Source organism: Liolophura sinensis, chromosome 8 (genome assembly GCF_032854445.1).
Source record: "Liolophura sinensis isolate JHLJ2023 chromosome 8, CUHK_Ljap_v2, whole genome shotgun sequence".
In the NCBI taxonomy this organism is placed as follows: domain Eukaryota; kingdom Metazoa; phylum Mollusca; class Polyplacophora; order Chitonida; family Chitonidae; genus Liolophura; species Liolophura sinensis.
In genome coordinates this window covers 43747826-43769083 of record NC_088302.1, presented here as the reverse complement: position 1 = coordinate 43769083, position 21258 = coordinate 43747826, and the positions used below count along the sequence as shown (strand labels likewise).

The window sequence follows — 21258 nt, the reverse complement described above, 5'->3', positions numbered from 1 at the left end:
ACACTATATGTGCAGAGGAAAATTCCAACTCCTTGCTTGGAAATGTTATTTAAAGAAGAAAAAAATATTTCACTTGTTTTTGTCCTCTTTCGGACGTTAACAGTTTTATTTTCAGTTTTTCTTTTCAAAACGCTATGTCTGACTGAAATGAAAACTGGTTAGTGTCCTCACGATGATAAATTACTCATCAAGTTCGAGTTTTGGACCGTTTTGTCTACAAAGTTATGACACGCAATCTTTGTTTGCGGACTTCGAAAACGCTGATGTGTAAGGGACGTGTATTGCGTAAGAATGCAATACCTCCAGATTACCTGATTGATATTTTACACCGTATTAAAAAAATTGCACAGTATACATATACATATATCAAGCTTATGGATGGAGGGACCAGGCACACCTCCAGATATACAAAAGCAAGAAAAGGTTTATGGCAGGGGAAATACTTCCTGAATTCCATACGCAGTCTCATTTATTTGATCACGATATATAGTCACATATGCCTTTCGACGACTAGAAATGAAATTAAACAACCTGTGCATTATTTTGTTTAAAAATGATGTGGCTTACGGTTTACGCCGTACTCAAAAATACTTCACTTATAGGACGGCGGCCAGCATTATGGTGGGCGGAAACAAGGCAGAGGCCGGAGGAAACCCACGACCATCCGCAGGTTGCAGGAGACCTTCCCATGTACGACCAGAGAGGAAGCCAGCATGAGCTAGACTTGAACTCACAGCTCAATATATATATATATATATATATATATATATATATATATAGTTAATGGGTTTTAGGCCACTCATTCTTGTTTCCATTTCCAATGTGTCTTAATTTGAGTGCATGTGTGCGGAATATATGTTTCTAGATAGTTTAATACAACTCGGGAGCAAACTGCATGGACTAATGTTTCCATCCAGTATCTGTACATATAGTAAGTAACCAGTAATCCCAAAAATGTCAACACAAAATCTAGAATCAACCATGTAGACAACATAGCTTGGGTCCAAATTATTTTCAGCGGGAAAAACTAACTTCTCCATTATTCTTTGGCACCAATGATATCCGACAAGTCATCGCCGTATACGATACCAAGCTTTGTGACAGCACAGGTGTTTCTGTGTTTTCCTAAACATTGGATACCCATTTCAATCATAATTCACCGGAACATCGATGTTTAATCGAGAGAGAGAGAGAGAGAGAACGATTTAATATTGACTCAATCGGTTGGAGAAATAAGTGCCTAAATATTGAGTCAATATGAATCCTTTTCCGGGTTAACACTGTACTCGAGTACTTATTGTCGTGCTGTAGAGTTATGACCATTATAAACCTGCGAGGTCAGCATTATTCATCATCTTTTTCTACTGTGTCCACACGCAGAAAAGTTACATTTACTCTTGTCCACATTACCTGTATAAGAAAGACCTGAATGCAATATAGCCTTGTGTGTAGAAAGTGTTTCTCGCTAGATAATCCATACATATATATCCGGGTGTGGGATTTTTCGGATGTCGACATGTTTGATCATCATTGTTTGTCTGAATTTTGCGTGGGCGTCATGTTTTGTGGGCGACAAGATTCGTGGGCACCTTCTCACAGAAAACAGCTACATGTATAAGGCGTGATAAACATCCAGCGTCATGCTAATTAAATTACAAGGCATACCCTTGAAGCCGCCTTCAGGAAGCATAAAAACTGAAATATCTGATTATTTTCAATCTACTGCCTTCCGGAATGTTTCTCATAGACCCTATGTTATATTTATGAGCTAGGCAATGTTCACCACATACTAAAAATACATGTTTATTTCGCTTGTTTGTTTTCAACAATATTTTCGGAATATTCAGATTTTTCCCCTTCCAAGGCTGAAGGGTTTGTTTTCGGATGAATGCATGATCTGACTTGTAAATTTCGATTTTTGTTTTGCACCTTTTCGATTTTGCGAAGCTGTTAGAAAAAAATCATGATGGATGTACATGTAAAATGGACATGCCTTGGAGGAGTAAGGGTTAGATTCAAGCTTGGTGTCTCTGGAAAAGGGATCATTTCATAACCTAATTGTAGGGTGTTAGTTGTGACCCTCACTGATAACGGACATGCTTCATCTTACCCATCAAACCACTGCACTCGCTTGATGGGCAAGCCACATGTTGAAAAGTGAGGGGGAAAGCCATTCCAGAAGGAAACCGTGAGCACTTGCTATGTATGGTAAACTTTTTTGGAGGACTTCACGCATTTGATTGGTATTTACCCTCTATTTGGCCAGTGCTTCAGCTTTCAGGCTGATGGAAGCTAATTACCATGCTGACAAATTCCCAAACCGATGTATGACATCATTTTAGCTTTAGATTTACATCCAAAATAAACTCTTAAATATATGCATCAGATCAATAAAACTTTTACAGCTCATTATGTGTTGTTGTAGTACAAGTTTGATCATCCGACTTCAAACAATTACGGTTTGGACTTTTGCCAAACATGGCTCTGTGAAAGAGGCCGCCAGATTAGATTTATTAATTTCACTGAGTTTTATGCCATTCTCATAAATATTTCACTTATTAGATGGCAGCCAACATTATAGTGGGAGGAGGGGCCAAGCCAATGCCATCTCCAGGTTGATCACAAAACCTTCTACCTACCAGCGGAGAGAATACCAGCAGGAGCTCGAGTTGAACTCACAGCAGCCGCACTGAGCGGTCCTGAGCCATGGTAATGGGCAACGGCACTAAAAACTAGGCCATGGAGATAAGAACTCTTTTCATCAATTACATACGAGTTTATCAGTATGTTGTATGCTGACATCTGGTTGACTAGTATACATAGGCACGCTTGACACGACTACCCAGCATTAATATGTAATCAACCAGCCAGCAAAACTTGATAACATAATAGAAAATGACGGACAAAAAGGTGACAGATGAGCCCTTGTTTTCATTGGACAAGAAAATAACAAGTACAATGTAATTATGTATAGCACTACTGATCATAAACAAACAGCCCCAGTTGTTAACTGGTCTACTTAACACTCGACTGTAGCACAGCTGCCTTCACATCAACATGATGAGACTGTACTGAGACTGAGTGGGATGGGGGGTGGGGGGAGGGGTGGGGGGTGGTTGGGAGGGGCGGGGCACTTCTCCTTTAAAGGGAGAGCACTTTGTACCAACAAATATATTGGTCTGTCTGATGCATAATGAGCATTCACAATTTCTTTCCTCTGCATCTTGGGATATTATCATGGTGTTAAATCCTGTCATAAATATGCCATCTAAACTATCACTACCAATTACAATAATAAAAATTTAGTGCAAAACAATAGCTTTTTACAGCAATAAATTGGAAAGAGCAAATAGTTTATTAATAAACCAGAAATGTTAATAAAATGTATGCCTTTAAGAATACACAAACATCTACAAATGTTAAGTTTGCAGTGTGCTGTTTGTTCAACTTTGTATAGAGTAATACTGAGCTGTTGTATTATAAACATTTCCATTGGTTGACTTTCCAGTTTTTACCATAAATTCTGAATTAAATGTATTGTAAATAGATTAACTTTTTACCACATTCAGGATGATCTAGGGGTACCTGTTCATTGAGCCAAACATCAAACTTTTGGAATTTATCTGGCAGCATCTTTCTACATCATAAATAAATAAACAACCACTTCTTATGGCGAAAGCACAAGGAATGAAATAGTTCTACAACACAGAACACAGAGAGTAAAAATTACACAGGCCACAACTGTCTTGCTCCCTAAGAACTAGGCGCTAACAGAAATGGTGATCATATCAAAATCATGATCACCTGTGTATGCTTTAGAGCAAGGCCATTCCTGCTGCTTTTCTACAGTCCCGAGAACTGAACAGGACAGTAGTGTTAGTAAATGTGTAGTCTAGAGTCGACACATATGGCACGTCTTGCTTCTCCCTCCCAAGCCTGGCCCCAGGATTCAGGCGTCAGATAGGGCGGCCACACCCGGCAAAACTTTACCTGTAAAACAGATTAAAGGTTATTATTGTAAATCTCCAACCTTTTCGACCTCCAAGCACTTTTATGCATACAATTAGTATGAAAATGACATCACAAATGATCTGTTTGAGTCACTAAAGATGCAAGCTTCATAAAACTGTACTGATTATTTCCCTATCCCCCAACTGCTCTTTCAAAATGTTTCAAAATATTGGTTCCACTGGTGGCTGACAGGGTTGAAGAATGAGGATATGTTACAGTTGTGTTCATTATGCATATGCAAACCAATACATTCTCTAATTTGATTTTATTGTATAAGCACGATTTATGTGACATTCACTAACTGCCAACAATCTTGTGCATTAATTCATCAATAGTTATCTCCCTTTCTCCACTCTCTACCATCCACTTAGTTGTTAACAGTCAGATACTCATTTCCCCAAGTTAGTTACATACATCTTAAGTACCAAAAGACCAAACACATTTTGTTTCTCAGTATAATGACACATACAATGCCTGTTTATGTATGTGCTATAATGATTTTTTAGCTCTCAACATGGGGATATCACCTACCTTGAGCTAAGAAATCGTGATATTGCACATCTAAACATACATATATATATAATACCATCCACGATCACCATGCCACCACAGTCCAGGGTGCATTACATGTCTCCCATGTTAATACTGCATGGTCTGCAAGTATGTTCATAGGGTTCTAAATACCTCTGAGGGTCGTAAAGGTGTTGGGTGGATTGCAATTAACATATAGATGAGCTTGGTAAAACGGAAAAAGTCTTGTCTCAAGTCTTCACCATATATTCTTGTCTAAAATCTTCACCATATAGTCTTGTCTAAAGTCTTAACCATATATTCTTGTCTAAAGTCTTAACCATATAGTCTTGTCTAAAGTCTTAACCATATAGTCTTGTCTAAAGTCTTAACCATATAGCCTTGTCTAAAGTCTTAACCATATAGTCTTGTCTAAAGTCTTAACCATATAGTCTTGTCTAAAGTCTTAACCATATAGTCTTGTCTAAAGTCTTAACCATATAGTCTTGTCTCAAGTCTTCACCATGTATTCTTGTCTAAAGTCTTAACCATATAGTCTTGTCTAAAGTCTTAACTATATATTCTTGTCTAAAGTCTTAACCATATAGTCTTGTCTAAAGTCTTCACCATATAGTCTTGTCTAAAGTCTTAACCATATAGTCTTGTCTAAAGTCTTCACCATATATTCTTGTCTAAAGTCTTCACCATATATTCTTGTCTAAAGTCTTAACCATATAGTCTTGTCTAAAGTCTTAACCATATAGTCTTGTCTAAAGTCTTCACCATATAGTCTTGTCTAAAGTCTTAACCATATAGTCTTGTCTAAAGTCTTAACCATATAGTCTTGTCTAAAGTCTTAACCATATAGTCTATTCTAAAGTCTTAACCATATACATTTATCCCACTGTGTGACTCACCCTCCAGTAGCTCCAGACTGGCTCCTCCTCCTGTACTGACGTGGCTCACTTTGTCCTCTGTCTCGTACTTAGCACAGCATGTTGCTGTGTCGCCCCCACCTGCAATGGAAGGTTAACAGGTGATAAAACACACTCAATGCTGCCCGACCCCTGACTGCAAGGTCAAGTTTAGGTAATAAAACTCAATCAGTGCAGATTGACTGTAAGCTAAAGTTTAAAGGTGAGAAAACATGCTCAGAGCTGTTTGACCCCTGACTGTAAGCTAAAGTTTACAGGTGAGAAAACACAACCAGGACTGTTTGACCCCTGGCTGTAAGCTAAAGTTTACAGGTGAGAAAGCACACTCAGACCAGTTTGACCCCCTGAATGTAAGCTGAAGTTTACAGGTGAGAAAACACATTCAGACCAGTTTGAACCCCTGAATGTAAGCTGAAGTTTACAAGTGAGAAAATACATTCAGAACTGTTTGACCCCCTGACTGTAAGCTGAAGTTTACAGGTGAGAAAACACACTCAGAGCTGTTTACCCCTGTGATAGTAAGCTGAAGTTTACAGGTGAGAAAACACAACCAGGACTGTTTGATCCTTGATTGTAAGATAAAGTTTACAGGTGAGAAAACACACTTAGAGCTGTTTGACCCCCTGATTGTAAGCTGAAGTTTACAGGTGAGAAAACACCCACAGAGCCGTTTGATCCCTGACTGCAAGCTAAAGTTTACAGGTGAGAAAACACACTCAGAGCTGTCTGATCCCTGACTGCAAGTTAAAATCTACAGGTGAGAAATGCACTCAGATCTGTGACACGTGTATTGCTTAAGTTCATGTAAAGGGCTAAATTCAGACCAGCATATATTTACATTGCTCTATAAACTCCCCAGATGTAAATGTATAACTCTACAACTTGAATCTACATTTTATAGTGCTTTACAAACTGAATCTAAATTTATAGTGCTTTACAAACTGAATCTATATTTACAGTACTTTACAAACTGAGTCTACATTTATAGTGCTTTACAAACTGAATCTACATTTATAGTGCTTTAAATGGGCATATGTATATTTTAAAGTGCTCAAACCAGTCCAGTGCCTTAATGATGATGTGTTCATGAATAATGTTTTACCTGTCCGTGGATATATGTATGGGGCTTTTACATGTATAGTAATCAAACCAACCTGATGTGCATGCATGGTTCACAAACCAGCCCAGCAAACATGTGGTGCTACAAATGCCATTCAGAATATGATGTCCATCAAAATCAACCACTTCTCACTATGAAATTGCAGATGTGTTACAAAATTACAAAGAAATTCAGTGCCAATATATGCTTACATTTTACGACATCATACTACCAATTTAATATAATAACAACAATGATGGCTATCATTTCTCGTACACAACTTACCGATGATAGAAGTTGCCCCAGCCTGTGTGGCAGCCACAACTGCATCCATGACACCTTTGGTACCACTGGCAAACTTTTCAAACTCAAACACACCTGGAGGGCTGAGATTTACAAAAGATATTCAAATTATCAGTTATTGGTACGAAACTGGAAGATGATATGCCATAAGATATATAATTTAAACCCACATGAATGTACTGATGCGTTTTTTTATTTTCATATTGTTTTATTTACCAAGACAAGTATTATGCAAACAAAAACTGGAACAGAACCAGCCTTCTCAGTGTTTGGTTATCTGGTTGATGTTTAATGTTGTGTGCAAGAACGTGTTTCGCTTATATGAAAACAGTCAGGTTTATGGGTGGTGAAAATTGGACTGCTGATAGTGTCCAGCTAACCTACTAAGACAGGACAATCAGCAATCAGCAGTGGAGGGTAACACATTCTGACCACTCTCCTCTCCCCCTCTCCTCTTACCACTGGCCTTTCTTTTCTGAGGATGTGAGTTAGGATGAGCCTGTACAGTATCTCCCTTGAGAACGTAGTACTACTCACCATGCAAGAGAAGCTTCTTGTTACATACCCATTCCACACTATGAACACAGAAAGCCAGTCCAATGACTCATCCATTCCACACTATGAACACAGAAGGCTAGCCCAATGACTCACCCATTCCACACTATGAACACAGAAGGCTAGCCCAATGACTCACCCATTCCACACTATGAACACAGATGGCTAGCCCAATGACTCACCCATTCCACACTATGAACACAGAAAGCCAGTCCAATGACTCACCCATTCCACACTATGAACACAGAAGGCTAGCCCAATGACTCACCCATTCCACACTATGAACACAGATGGCTAGCCCAATGACTCACCCATTCCACACTATGAACACAGATGGCTAGCCCAATGACTCACCCATTCCACACTATGAACACAGAAAGCCAGTCCAATGACTCACCCATTCCACACTATGAACACAGATGGCTAGCCCAATGACTCACCCATTCCACACTATGAACACAGAAAGCCAGTCCAATGACTCACCCATTCCACACTATGAACACAGATGGCTAGCCCAATGACTCACCCATTCCACATTATGAACACAGAAAGCCAGTCCAATGACTCACCCATTCCACACTATGAACACAGAAAGCCAGTCCAATGACTCACCCATTCCACACTATGAACACAGATGGCTAGCCCAATGACTCACCCATTCCACACTATGAACACAGATGGCTAGCCCAATGACTCACCCATTCCACACTATGAACACAGAAAGCCAGTCCAATGACTCACCCATTCCACACTATGAACACAGATGGCTAGCCCAATGACTCACCCATTCCACACTATGAACACAGAAAGCCAGTCCAATGACTCACCCATTCCACACTATGAACACAGAAAGCCAGTCCAATGACTCACCATTCCACACTATGAACACAGAAAGCCAGTCCAATGACTCATCCATTCCACACTATGAACACAGAAAGCCAGTCCAATGACTCACCCATTCCACACTATGAACACAGAAAGCCAGTCCAATGACTCACTCATTCCACACTATGAACACAGATGGCTAGCCCAATGACTCACCCATTCCACACTATGAACACAGAAGGCTAGCCCAATGACTCACCCATTCCACACTATGAACACAGAAAGCCAGTCCAATGACTCACCCATTCCACACTATGAACACAGGTGGCTAGCCCAATGACTCACCCATTCCACGCTATGAATACAGAAAGAAAGCCCAATGACTCACCCATTCCACACTATGAACACAGATGGCTAGCCCAATGACTCACCCACTCCACACTATGAACACAGATGGCTAGCCCAATGACTCACCCATTCCACACTATGAACACAGAAAGCCAGTCCAATGACTCACCCATTCCACACTATGAACACAGATGGCTAGCCCAATGACTCACCCATTCCACGCTATGAATACAAAAAGAAAGCCCAATGACTCACCCATTCCACACTATGAACACAGAAAGCCAGTCCAATGACTCACCCATTCCACACTATGAACACAGAAAGCCAGTCCAATGACTCACCATTCCACACTATGTGGAAGGACACCAGGGACATACAAGGACACCAAAAAGCGAGCCCACTGACTCACCCATTCCACACTATGAACTTGGAGAGCTAGCCCACTGACACCCATTTTATACAAGGACACCAAATAGCGAGCCCATTGACTCACCCATTCAATACTATGAACCCAGGAAGCTAGGCCAATGACTCATCCATTCCACACTATGAACCCGGGAAGCGAGCTCACTAACTCACCCATTCCACACCATGAACCCAGCCCACTGACTTACCCATTCAATACTATGAACCCAGGAAGCTAGGCCACTGACTCATCCATTCCACACTATGAACCCGGGAAGCGAGCTCACTAACTCACCCATTCCACACCATGAACCCAGCCCACTGACTCACCCATTCAATACTATGAACCCAGGAAGCTAGGCCACTGACTCATCCATTCCACACCACGTTCACAGAAAGCAGGCACACTAATTCACCCATGCCACACTATAAACCCAACAAGCTAGTCCAATGACTCACCCATTTCACACTATGACCCAGGGAGCTAGCCCAATGACTCATTACACACCACAACCCCTGAAAGCTAACCCACTGACTCAACTATTTCACACTATGAACCCTGAGAGCTAGCTGACTTACCTATTCCATACCATGAACCCAGGGAGCTAGTCCACTGACTCGACCATTCCACACTGTGACCCAGGTAGTTAGCCCAATATCTCACCCATTCCACATTATGACCCAGGGAGCTAGCCCAATGACTCATTACACACCACAACCCCTGAAAGCTAACCCACTGACTCAACTATTTCACACTATGAACCCTGAGAGCTAGCTGACTTACCTATTCCATACCATGAACCCAGGGAGCTAGTCCACTGACTCGACCATTCCACACTGTGACCCAGGTAGTTAGCCCAATATCTCACCCATTCCACATTATGACCCAGGGAGCTAGCCCAATGACTCATTACACACCACAAACCCTGAAAGCTAACCCAATGACTCAACTATTTCACACTATGAACCCTGAGAGCTTGCTGACTTACCTATTCCATACCATGAACCCAGAGAGCTAGTCCACTGACTCAACCATTCCACACTGTGACCCAGGGAGCTAGCCCAATATCTCACCCATTCCAAACCATGAACCCAGGAAGCTATCCTACTGAGTCACCAATTCCACACTATGGACCAAGGAAGCCAGCCCAATAACTCACCCATTCCATGCCATGAATCCTAAGAGCTTGCCGAATGACACCTATTCCACACCATGAACCCAAGGAGCCAGTCCACTGACTCACCCATTCCACATTATCACCCAGGGAGCTAGCCCACTGACTCACCCGTTCCTGACTAAGAACCCTGGGATCTAGTCCACTGAATCACCTATTCCACACTACGACCAAGGGAGCTAGCCCAATGTCTCACCCATTCCACACCATAAACCCAGGGAGCCAGTCCACTGACTCACCCATTCCATACTATGACCCATGGAGCTAGCCCAATGTCTCACCCATTCCATGCCATGAATCCTAAGAGCTTGCCAAATGACACCTATTCCACACCATGAACCCAAGGAGCCAGTCCACTGACTCACCCATTCCACATTATCACCCAGGGAGCTAGCCCACTGACTCACCCGTTCCTGACTAAGAACCCTGGGATCTAGTCCACTGAATCACCTATTCCACACTACGACCAAGGGAGCTAGCCCAATGTCTCACCCATTCCACACCATAAACCCAGGGAGCCAGTCCACTGACTCACCCATTCCATACTATGACCCATGGAGCTAGCCCAATGTCTCACCCATTCCACACCATGAACCCAGGGAGCCAGTCCACTGCGACTGACTCACCCATTCCATACTATGACCCAGGGAGCTAGCCCACTGACTCACCCATTCCATACTATGAACCCAGGGAGCCAGTCCACTGACTCACCCATTCCATACTATGACCCAGGGAGATAGCCCAATGTATCACCCATTTCACACCATGAACCCAGGGAGCCAGTCCACTGTGACTGACTCACCCATTCCATACTATGACCCAGGGAGCTAGCCCAATGTATCACCCATTCCACACCATGAACCCAGGGAGCCAGTCCAGTGTGACTGACTCACCCATTCCATACTATGACCCAGGGAGCTAGCCCACTGACTCACCCATTCCACACCATGAACCCAGGGAGCCAGTCCACTGACTCACCCATTCCATACTATGACCCAGGGAGATAGCCCACTGACTCACCCATTCCACACCATGAACCCAGGGAGCTGGCCCACTGTGACTGACTCACCCATTCCACACTATGACCCAGGGAGCTAGCCCACTGACTCACCCATTCCACACCATGAACCCAGGGAGCCAGTCCACTGACTCACCCATTCCATACTATGACCCAGGGAGCTAGCCCAATGTATCACCCATGCCACACCATGAACCCAGGGAGCCAGTCCACTGTGACTGACTCACCCATTCCACACTATGACTCAGGGAGCCAGTCCAGTGTGACTCACCCATTCCACACTATCAATCCTGGGATCTAGCCACTGTGTTCCATGGCACACTATGAACTCTGGAAGCTAGCCTAATAGCTCATCCATTCCACACTATCAACCAAGGAAACTAGCCCACTGACTCACCCATTCCAGACTATGGTCTTGGCCCTACCCACCACCTTAGCAAATTTGGCTGTAGATGCTGGGCCAATGTCAGTCCACTGTGACTGACTCATCCATTCCACACTATGGTCACTACTGACTTTCCCATTCCACACTATGGTCACTATTGACTAATCCATTCCACACTATGGTCACTACTGACTTTCCCATTCCACACTATGGTCACTATTGACTAATCCATTCCACACTATGGTCACTACTGACTTTCCCATTCCACACTATGGTCACTATTGACTAATCCATTCCACACTATGGTCACTACTGATTACCCATTCCACACTATGGTCACTATTGACTAATCCATTCCACACTATGGTCACTACTGACTTACCCATTCCACACTATGGTCACTAATGACTTACCCACTGCACACTATGGTCACTATTGCCTTACCCATTCCACACTATGGTCACTAATGACTTACCCACTGCACACTATGGTCACTACTGACTTACCCACTGCACACTATGGTCACTATTGCCTTACCCATTCCACACTATGGTCACTAATGACTTACCCATTCCACACTATGGTCTTGGCCCTACCCACCACCTCAGCAAATTTGGCTGTAGATGCTGGACCGATGTCCAATCCCTGGAACACAGCAGACAGGAGAAAGGATGAGAGTTTGGAACATTTCAAAGTCATTTCAAGAATTACTGAACAAAACTGGGTAAGAATTACCTAACAGTGATGATCGTGAACAATAGACTTTTTCCTCTAAAAACAATGATTCACTGGTAAATATTTGTTGGTGACTTTAGACAGTATAAAGTTCTATGGGCATCAGTATATGAGAAACATAAGCATCGAGATTCATTTTTGGTCAGGTTTTTTGAGTTTTGGTTTTATAAGCTGGCTAATGACCTTCATTCAAACATAATCAGTTAGATTAATAGATGGACATGCACACTGAATTGCCTGACATCTTTCCTCAGTATTCAGACCGATAATTTCATGCAAAATAAATTACATCCTATACTTTTGTTAATTTAAGCATTTCAAAGTTTATTCCATAACATTTCTGACAACAATTTCTCCAAAAGGAAGAAAAATCACCTGAATGTTTCTAGCTAAGTGATGCTTGTCTGATTTTTCATCCACCAGAAATATTTAATCCCCTGGCTAGGCTTTTTATAAGTCTGCTGAATCCTGTCCTACAACGTGTACATTGTACCTTTCTCTGTCTGGCACTATGTTATTTGAGTAGGCAGTAGTGCCATTTGAGTATGGCAGTAGTGCCATCCTGTCCTTTTTTTTTTAGAGAGAATATATCTTTGCATCCTGCCCACATGTATACTGATTTCTAGCTACGGGTCTCATATGTAACCTGATCTGAGATATTATCTATTTATTTATTTGCAAAGGTCTTTTATGCTGTACTCAAGAATATTTCATTTATACTAGGAAGGCCAGCATAATAATAGAAAAAGAGCCCACAGGAATCTGAGGTGCTATATGTACTGTATCTGTTGGCAACTGGAGGAGACATGTGTAAGCTTTCTTAGAAACTGATAACTGGATAACTTGATTCACGTAAGGGGGGATAACTCTGCATAATACTCACCATCCATCCTGCAGGGATGCCTGCTTCCACAGTGGCAGTTCCCACATCAGCGTCTTCCCCAAACTTGCTGCCAGTCACGAAGTCTGTAGGCAGGTGAATTTTTACCCCATTCTTCTCTGCTTTCTCCATCAGTTTGCCCACTATGTTAGAGCCTTCCTCGTCAAACAGGGAATTTCCTATCTGCAATTACAAAACCAGACACATTTATAAAGGACTTTACTCTAAGAGTAATTCAGATATGTGGCATGTTGTACATAGTCTCCAAAATAGCTGATTTGTAATTCTATGCAGGTAGGCAGAAATGTCAAATAAGGTGGCCAAATGACCATTTTTTTACAGCAATAATTTAATATTTCACCTGTCCACTTGGACAGATGGAGGAGTACAGTAAATAACCTAGAATAGAAATATCTGAGAACACAAGTTGTAAAGGATTCTTTGGGCCTTCACTGTTTAAATTGTACTGTTATTTTCTGATTTATACCTCCATTCCTTTGAGTTTCTTCAGGAAGGTAAATGCCATTCCTCCTCCAATGATCATCTCATTCACTTTATCCAACATGTTCTCGATCAGCTGAATCTTGTCCGCAACCTTTGCACTGTAAGTTAATACATACAGTGTTTAAAAGAAAAGATCTCTAAAAATTGAAGTAGGTATCACTAAACAGAATGCTTAAAACTATGCATAAATATACTTTCATTTACTTTTTTTTAGATTTTTGTGAAGACTGATAAAGGCATTCAAACACTTGAATTCTAATTTGGGCTTTATGGACCAAAAATTTTTTTTCAACTCTAACCACGACACTGAATGTTGGAATAACTCTTTTACCCATGAGTAAAAGATTACTGATAAACTATTTCCCAAAATTCATTTCTTCTCATGACCATCCGGAAAAGATATCGTCAGTGTGGCTCATAAAGCTCACCATAGTATTCAAACATTTGAAAGCCTTTCAACACTTTTTAAAAAATCTGAAAAAATAAATGAAAGTATTTTTACGCTTAGTTTTCAGTTGTCTGTACGATGAACCTTCCTTCACATTTTAGCTTTCCTTTACCTTAAAAGAAAAGAAGAAAAGTAAAGCATATTAGCAATTTGTCATTTCTAGGTGCAATTTGTCATTTCTAGGTGCAATTTGTCATTTCTAGGTGCAATTTAGTAAACTACAAACACACCCATCTCTAATTATCAGATTTAAAAACATTAAAATGTACAAAACATAACAGAACATTTATTTTCCCATCTCAACAGAAAGGTAACTGAAAAGCAAGATATGCATCTCTAGGGATTGATTCTTTACATCTCCCAATGTATCTGGACCTGTTTGTTTCACTAGAAGCATGGTAAATTCTGCTGGATTCTGTTGTTATAAAGGACTGCTGAGGTTTGACTGGAAGGTAGGCCGATATGCTACTAGAGAAATGTGAGCTTCAGCACCAAAAGTATTATTTCATGGCATTTATCTGCCTGTAAATATGCACTTTTGGGGTGTAATTTCATAAAGTCATTTGCCACATGTAGGTTTGGAGAGTTTATAGATCTCCAGTCTATCCATTCTTCCCAAATGGCTTAATCATCCAAACCTAAAACAGTGTCTCTTGTGAAGCTATGTAACACATTCCTGCCCAGGAGCCTAACAGTTCATCAGAAAAGCTCAAATATTTCTTTAATGAAAAATGTACAAAGAAGGCAATGTTCAAAACAGTGTGTGTAAGCTGGAGAGGGTGGTGAGCTAAAAACACATAGCCCTAGATCTTAGCAAGTGTAGCATCTTCACTTGTAAAGTTTGTGCACCTGTAGACATTACATACTTGTTACAAAGGAAAGGTAATACTCTTCACATCACCAAACTTACAAAAATCTTTAGAACATGCTTTAGTTAGTACTCCAGCAACATTCATGACAATATTATAATAGATGTATCATCTCTCGTAGTGTTTCACATGCAGCACACATCACACACTCATAACAGCCACACTACATATGTTCCTACCCTCCAAGAATAGCCAGGAAGGGCCTGACTGGATTATCAAGGGCCTTAGCAAAGTACTGTAGCTCCTTCTTCAGCAGAAAACCAGAGGCCCGCTGAGCATGTTGACAGCCCACCATAGAGCTGAAAACATGTATGATACATCTGGGGTTATGTTTTACCCAATGAAGGAAAAAAAGTTAAACCACACTGAAATACACATACATGTACAAGCTCTCAAATTTCATGGAATTATTAAAAAATACAAAGAAAACAACATCTCTTAGGATTTTGCTTGTTTTTTAGTAGAATAGCATACTATGCACAGGTTGTGAATTTAATGCCTGTCATGGAGATTTTTTTTCTTACATAACTACAGTTAGCATTTACAGTTGAGTAAGAAGTGAAATATCATGAGAATAACCTGTGGGCCCGGTGAGCTGTTCCGAAGGCATCATTGACGTACACATCACCCAGTGAGGACAACGACTTCCGGAACTTCTCTATGTCTGCCTTCTCTGCCTTAACCTTTTCATAATCAAACAGAAAGTGAAACAGCTACTCAGGTGTGCTTTCAGTATCATTCTAGAATATCCATATATCAAATAATTCTCACCCAATTTTAAAACTCTTCAATGAGTCAGAGTCCCCTAACCATCAAAGTGACACAACATGTAAAAACATCTCTGTATCCATTGGGTATTTGCACCCAAAACAGAATAATATACAATTCATACTTTTACTTTTGCCTCAACAAATTTCTTCACAAACTGTATTTCACGTAAAGTTTGGCAATTTTTAACTCAGGCATCTTGCTTGATTCTGATGTCTTCATCCACTTAGAGCTACTTCAGGTGTTTTTTTTGTGAAAATTAACTAAGGAAAGAAAAAAACATATGTGTTAGCATCAATACTATCATTTTACAGCCTTTATGCGCTCCTGTAAGTGCATTATTACATTTAAAAGAAATACAGTGACAATAGTCAACCTTTTTGCCTTCGCTGTCCAATCCTTTCCCTTCTTCCTCCAAGTGGAAGCGAAGGTTTTCCAGGAGAATGATAGAACCAGGGGCCGGGTCTGCACATGCTGCCTCCACATCAGGGCCTACACAATCTGACAGGAACTTGATAGGTCTGACAGTCCGCACAACAAACACAGAGTGGAATTATTATCTCATCTTGTAACATGAACATAACAAACACACTATGCAAATATATCATCAGATCCTCAATGCTGTCTGGGATTTAGACATACACACATGTACATGTACACGGGCGTCTTGTTCTGTCTTACACAGATCATGAATGTTCTCTTCTATCTATTTAGTTATTGGTGATTTTTTGTTTTTTTTTTACTTATACTCAAGAATACTTCCTTTACATGACCGTGCTTAAGTTTATGGGTAAAGAGAGCCCTGTTACAGATAAACGAAGCAGCTTGGTTTGGACTTCATACATGCCATGTACCACAAGCTAGTGGAGTTCTGCAAGAGGTTGTTAGTTCTTTCACCTAATGAATGCCCTGTTACCTAATAGCCTGCACAAACAATGAAAGAAAAGACTGTGTAAATGTAATAAGTTTATTACACTTTGAGCTGGACATAGCTCATAGAATACTTACTTTCCAAGAAGCTTTTCAAGCTCCTGTGCCACAGGTTGTAGAGAATATTTGTCATTTCTCTGTCCATCTGGTCTTCCAAGATGACTCATCAACACAACTGACTTGGCCCCTTTCTCCAGAGCATACTTAATTGTAGGCAGTGCAGCAGTGATTCTGGGTGTGGGAAATAACATACCAATCACACAGTATGGAAGTAATACACACTTTTAGAGACATTTTACTCTTCTCGCCTTGTTAAACACTGGATGAAGGATATAAAGCAAAACTGACACTACTGTCCTGCTCCCCGACCCCCAACCCAGCCCCCGACTCCTGCAGGAATCAAACCATTCAGAAAAAAGATACATCACTGAAAAGGATCAAATGTAGAATTAAACATTTATAGAATTACAGAAGGAGACATGTCAGGATAGTATCTACAACTGTTTTAACCAACTAATCAATCTGTATTAAAAGTAACAAGTGATTTAAATGTAAATATATATGCAATTTCATTCTGAGACTAACATTAAAGTTTTCAGAAGGCATCAATCTGAACTGCATTTTGTAGAGCAGTTTCTGCACAAACTACAGTCACAATGTTTAAAGTTTAATGTCACTACATTCATTTTTTTTTACTACATAACACATATGTATGGCCCTGCATGCATATGGAACATTGTTTTCATCTTTTGATTTGTACAGAACAATGTTTGTCTTATGCATGAAAACATTTGAAGTTTACATTAATCATCTAGGTATGACATTATCAGACACCAAACAAGGAATTATACAAAAATATAATTTAATGGTTTTACTGTTTGGCTATTACATCTGGTCTTGTGTAACACACAGAACATTGCATTATACACACTGTCTTACATATGTAGCACTGCATTTTAAAAGACAATTCTGAAAAGACATATATATATATATATATATATATATATATATATATATCTCAGTTAAGTACACAAACGTCATAGAGAATTAAATCCAGTGGAAGTCCATTGTACCCCACAGCAAGATGCTTATCCTTTGACTGAATAATGGCAACAGTAAATTTGTCACAAATATATATCATTTCAATTCTAAAGTAATCTTTCATAGATTATAGTTTGGACACGAATTATAAAATCAAACTTGCATACCTTTGATTGTTGGTAATTTCTTTTTCCTTTAAGGGAACATTAAAATCCACCCTGAAAATATAATAATACAATGTCCATAGTGACTACAAATTATTCAATCGTTCTCTCAATCTCCTCCTATGATCAAAGGGCCATATGTATATATATTTTGTTTACCATGTCACATTCATATCTATTTGATGGATTCCTGAATCGATGGCGAGGGTTGCAAATTATGCCTAGACGGCTGACAAAAACATTTTCAAGGTGTATAACAAAAAGAAAACTCAATCTTTTCCATTTAAGAGTATGCTGATACCAGAATCTTGTTTGTTTGCTGTGCTAGTTGAAGTAGATGAAGCCGAAGTTTCTTTCTTAAACATGTAGCGCCCATCCAGATTCCACATGGAAGGAAATGAAGTTCATTGTATATTTTGTATATGTCTTTCACCTGTGAGAGCAAAGGCTGACAGCCTTGCGATATTGCCACTGATGATTGACAACCTGCTGACTGTAAGGCTTTCAAAATCCGATGTAATATGTAATGTTGCCTGTATTAAAATTACGCTGTATTTTGCTACCGGCATTGTGTAGTATTAGGCCTACATGTTGTGCGTGTTACGTCATTATTCGGTCACACACGAAGAAGGGTAAGGGGATATATTTTATCCACAACAAGCTCAAACGTTTTTCTGCTGCAAGACAAGCCACAGTGCAGGAATCGAATGACCTTGTCCTATTACAACACAGTTAACAAGTTCATGTCAACGGCGTCTGTCTCAGTTTCAAGGTCGTACATGTGCAACAACAACAATATAGTCAACATCAAGTACCTGATTAGAACTCGCTTGTTTGAGAGGTCCACGGAATCGATTGCAAGTTTGTTGAGTGCCATTTGGAAAGTTGGAGTGACGCACAACGACAGATTATTTCCTTTACGACGGTGACAATTGAGTCCGAGGGTGCTTATGCCGGGAACAGAAATGTAGAGTAAGGGGGATAATCCATGACCATCGCATTGTCTCCCTTGGTAGACAAGGTGCCTGATGGAGACAATACAACATTTGCATTGTGCATGTAGACCTGTTTTCAGACTAGCTGTGCCAAGCAAGTGGGTACAATATTCTATTTTTAGATACGTATTTGTCTCCATCGTAGAACTATTTTACATTATTAATTCCAGGCACTAATGAATGTCTGGTTTGATTATCCACTAATTAGCAATTAACCCTGTCACGCAGATGTTAACTGTGGACATCCATGAAAATTCTATTACACAACTCTTATAAATTACACTTTTCTATACTTTATTCAGAATCATGCTTTTACCCACATTTTCATTTCTTTTTTTATTTTTCAAGTTATTTTTTTATTTCAACTTTGTGACATTAACTTTTTGGAGATTTCATCTTTTCACGTTACCTTCAGTAATGTTTCTTTTAATTTGTCTTGCTGTAGACACAGGGATGATGTTAGATGATGCATGGTCAAGTAAAAAAACAGGCCAACTACTATAAGAAAAAAAAAGGCGGGGAGGAAAAAGACAGAAAAGAAATACTAGGTTCTACCGAGATTTGAACTCGGATCGCTGGATTCAGAGTCCAGAGTGCTAACCATTACACCATAGAACCATCTGGTCACCTATGGAATTATTTTTAATTAATATACTGTCAACAAGGCAAGTGATTTTTTAAAAAGTTTTTCTTCATTGACCTTAAAATGTACAATACACTTTTGAAACACAAACATAAATCCGAATTGTTTTGGTATATCACAAGAACTGGCTAGACGTGAACATTGGCGGTTATGTTAGAGTGGTGGGCGTGGCTTGCGTTGAGCGGCGGACCACTGATAATGTTTGGCTGGAATACTGCCGGGAAAGCCCCGAGGATTTCCACGAAGGCTTGTGTTTGTCAGTGACGAATCTGCGTCAACTCCCCCGGTTTTCTAGTCCATGGCCTTGAGACTGTGTGATCAGACTTGGATGTGCAGTAATCGGGCTATCAGAGGCTTTATTTCCACAACCAGTTGGACCGAGAACAGAGTTGTTGTTGTTGTGGTTGCTCAAGGCCTCTATTACAGTTCACCACATCTTGCTGGGAGTCGAGTGACCACTGCGGGGCGGAACCCAAGCTTTTGTCAAACTCCGTTTCTGTTGTGTTTTCCCCACCTCAACCCGCAGCCAAAGGAACGCCACCTGGAAGCATTTTCTAATCAGGTAAGATTTTAATTGATGGGATATCCAATTTTTCAGACTCTATTTGAGGTCATTGCAAACGGCTTTTGTAAACAGAAAGTGACAGCTACATGAAGGCTTCGTGTAGTTGAGTATTGCACTGCATTTAGGTTAGCGTGGTGAGTCACTGTGCTTAGTCGTGACTGCTCGTGACGGTGTGATGATATCAGACGATATTCCTAAACCCTGACCAGTTGAAACATTTATAGATACATCTGCATACGTCCAGCCCTGAACCTCAGACTGTTTACATGTGTTTAGCCGTAGCTACGCGTACATAGACTACTGTAGGCCTAATATTTATACTATGAACATACATACATTCGTATATGCGCAACCTGCGCCTGTAAGTTATCTAGGGTGTTCAGGAATTGGAAACAGGATGTGCCTTTATATATGAAATATTTAAGTAGACTATGTAGGCCCTTTGTAGGTTAGTCAACATTACGGAAGCCGAGAATGAATTAATTACTGTTTTCTTGTTACAAATACTGTAGTTTTTCAGTTTATCATGAATCTACACAAAGCTAACTCCATATCTAGCCTAATTCTTCAAATTCTTGGGACAGATATAAGTAGTGCTGAAAGCAGAATATTACATTTCTTTTTCCAGCTTTTTGGAAAAGTAAAGATGTGAGTACCGATATGTTGTTCATTTAATGGTCTAACCCTATGAGAATAAAGAACTAAATATTCCTGCTACAATTACATGTATACTGGATAAAAAGAGCAGATGAGGTGTCCCAGAAATTAGAACAAATAGGGTAGTGTACATGTATGTATAGGCCTAAAGTATAACCTTGCCATGGTTAATATAAATGTATTGGTGTATCTGTTCTACCAAAGTAACGGTACATTGCATGACTACATGTTTTAATCTGTAATACTGCGCATATGGAAATTATAATCATCACGCCAAACAGAATGTTGTCTCTGTACTGGTACATGAATATGCATATATATATATATATATATATATATATATATATATATATATATATATATGCCATATTATAATGATACTTAATAGCTTATCATAGAGTACATACAATACAGTAGGCATACATGTATGTAGACTATTGTATTGACATATTTCTATAGTTGTAGCAAAGCTCAGGCAAATTAATTCTTG

General features: G+C 40.1%; 2 protein-coding genes and 1 non-coding gene across 3 annotated transcripts in view; 1 reads left to right on the top strand and 2 right to left on the bottom strand.

Moving 5' to 3' along the window:
• Window positions 1–2913: 2913 nt before the first annotated feature.
• On the bottom strand, window positions 2914–18868 carry LOC135472769 (probable phosphoglycerate kinase). Its single transcript, XM_064752437.1, has 12 exons — window positions 18724–18868; window positions 17912–17962; window positions 16782–16934; window positions 16150–16294; window positions 15585–15688; window positions 15185–15304; window positions 13672–13786; window positions 13188–13367; window positions 12138–12214; window positions 6841–6941; window positions 5439–5537; window positions 2914–3990 (listed from the first exon to the last, which is right to left on the bottom strand). Exons 1-12 carry the CDS (start codon window positions 18783–18785, stop codon window positions 3950–3952), a joined length of 1248 nt encoding a protein of 415 aa, XP_064608507.1. The 5' UTR covers window positions 18786–18868; the 3' UTR covers window positions 2914–3949.
• Window positions 18869–19449: 581 nt separating this feature from the next.
• Window positions 19450–19521, bottom strand: Trnaq-cug (transfer RNA glutamine (anticodon CUG)). The gene has a single exon. It is a non-coding gene; the product is annotated as a tRNA-Gln (tRNA).
• Window positions 19522–19790: 269 nt separating this feature from the next.
• LOC135474115 (ETS-related transcription factor Elf-3-like) overlaps window positions 19791–21258 on the top strand; it is a 61233-nt gene continuing 59765 nt past the window's right edge. Inside the window, exon 1 of the mRNA XM_064754130.1 lies at window positions 19791–20108. The gene's annotated coding sequence lies outside the window, so the exon portion shown is untranslated. The remainder of the gene's footprint in view (window positions 20109–21258) is intronic.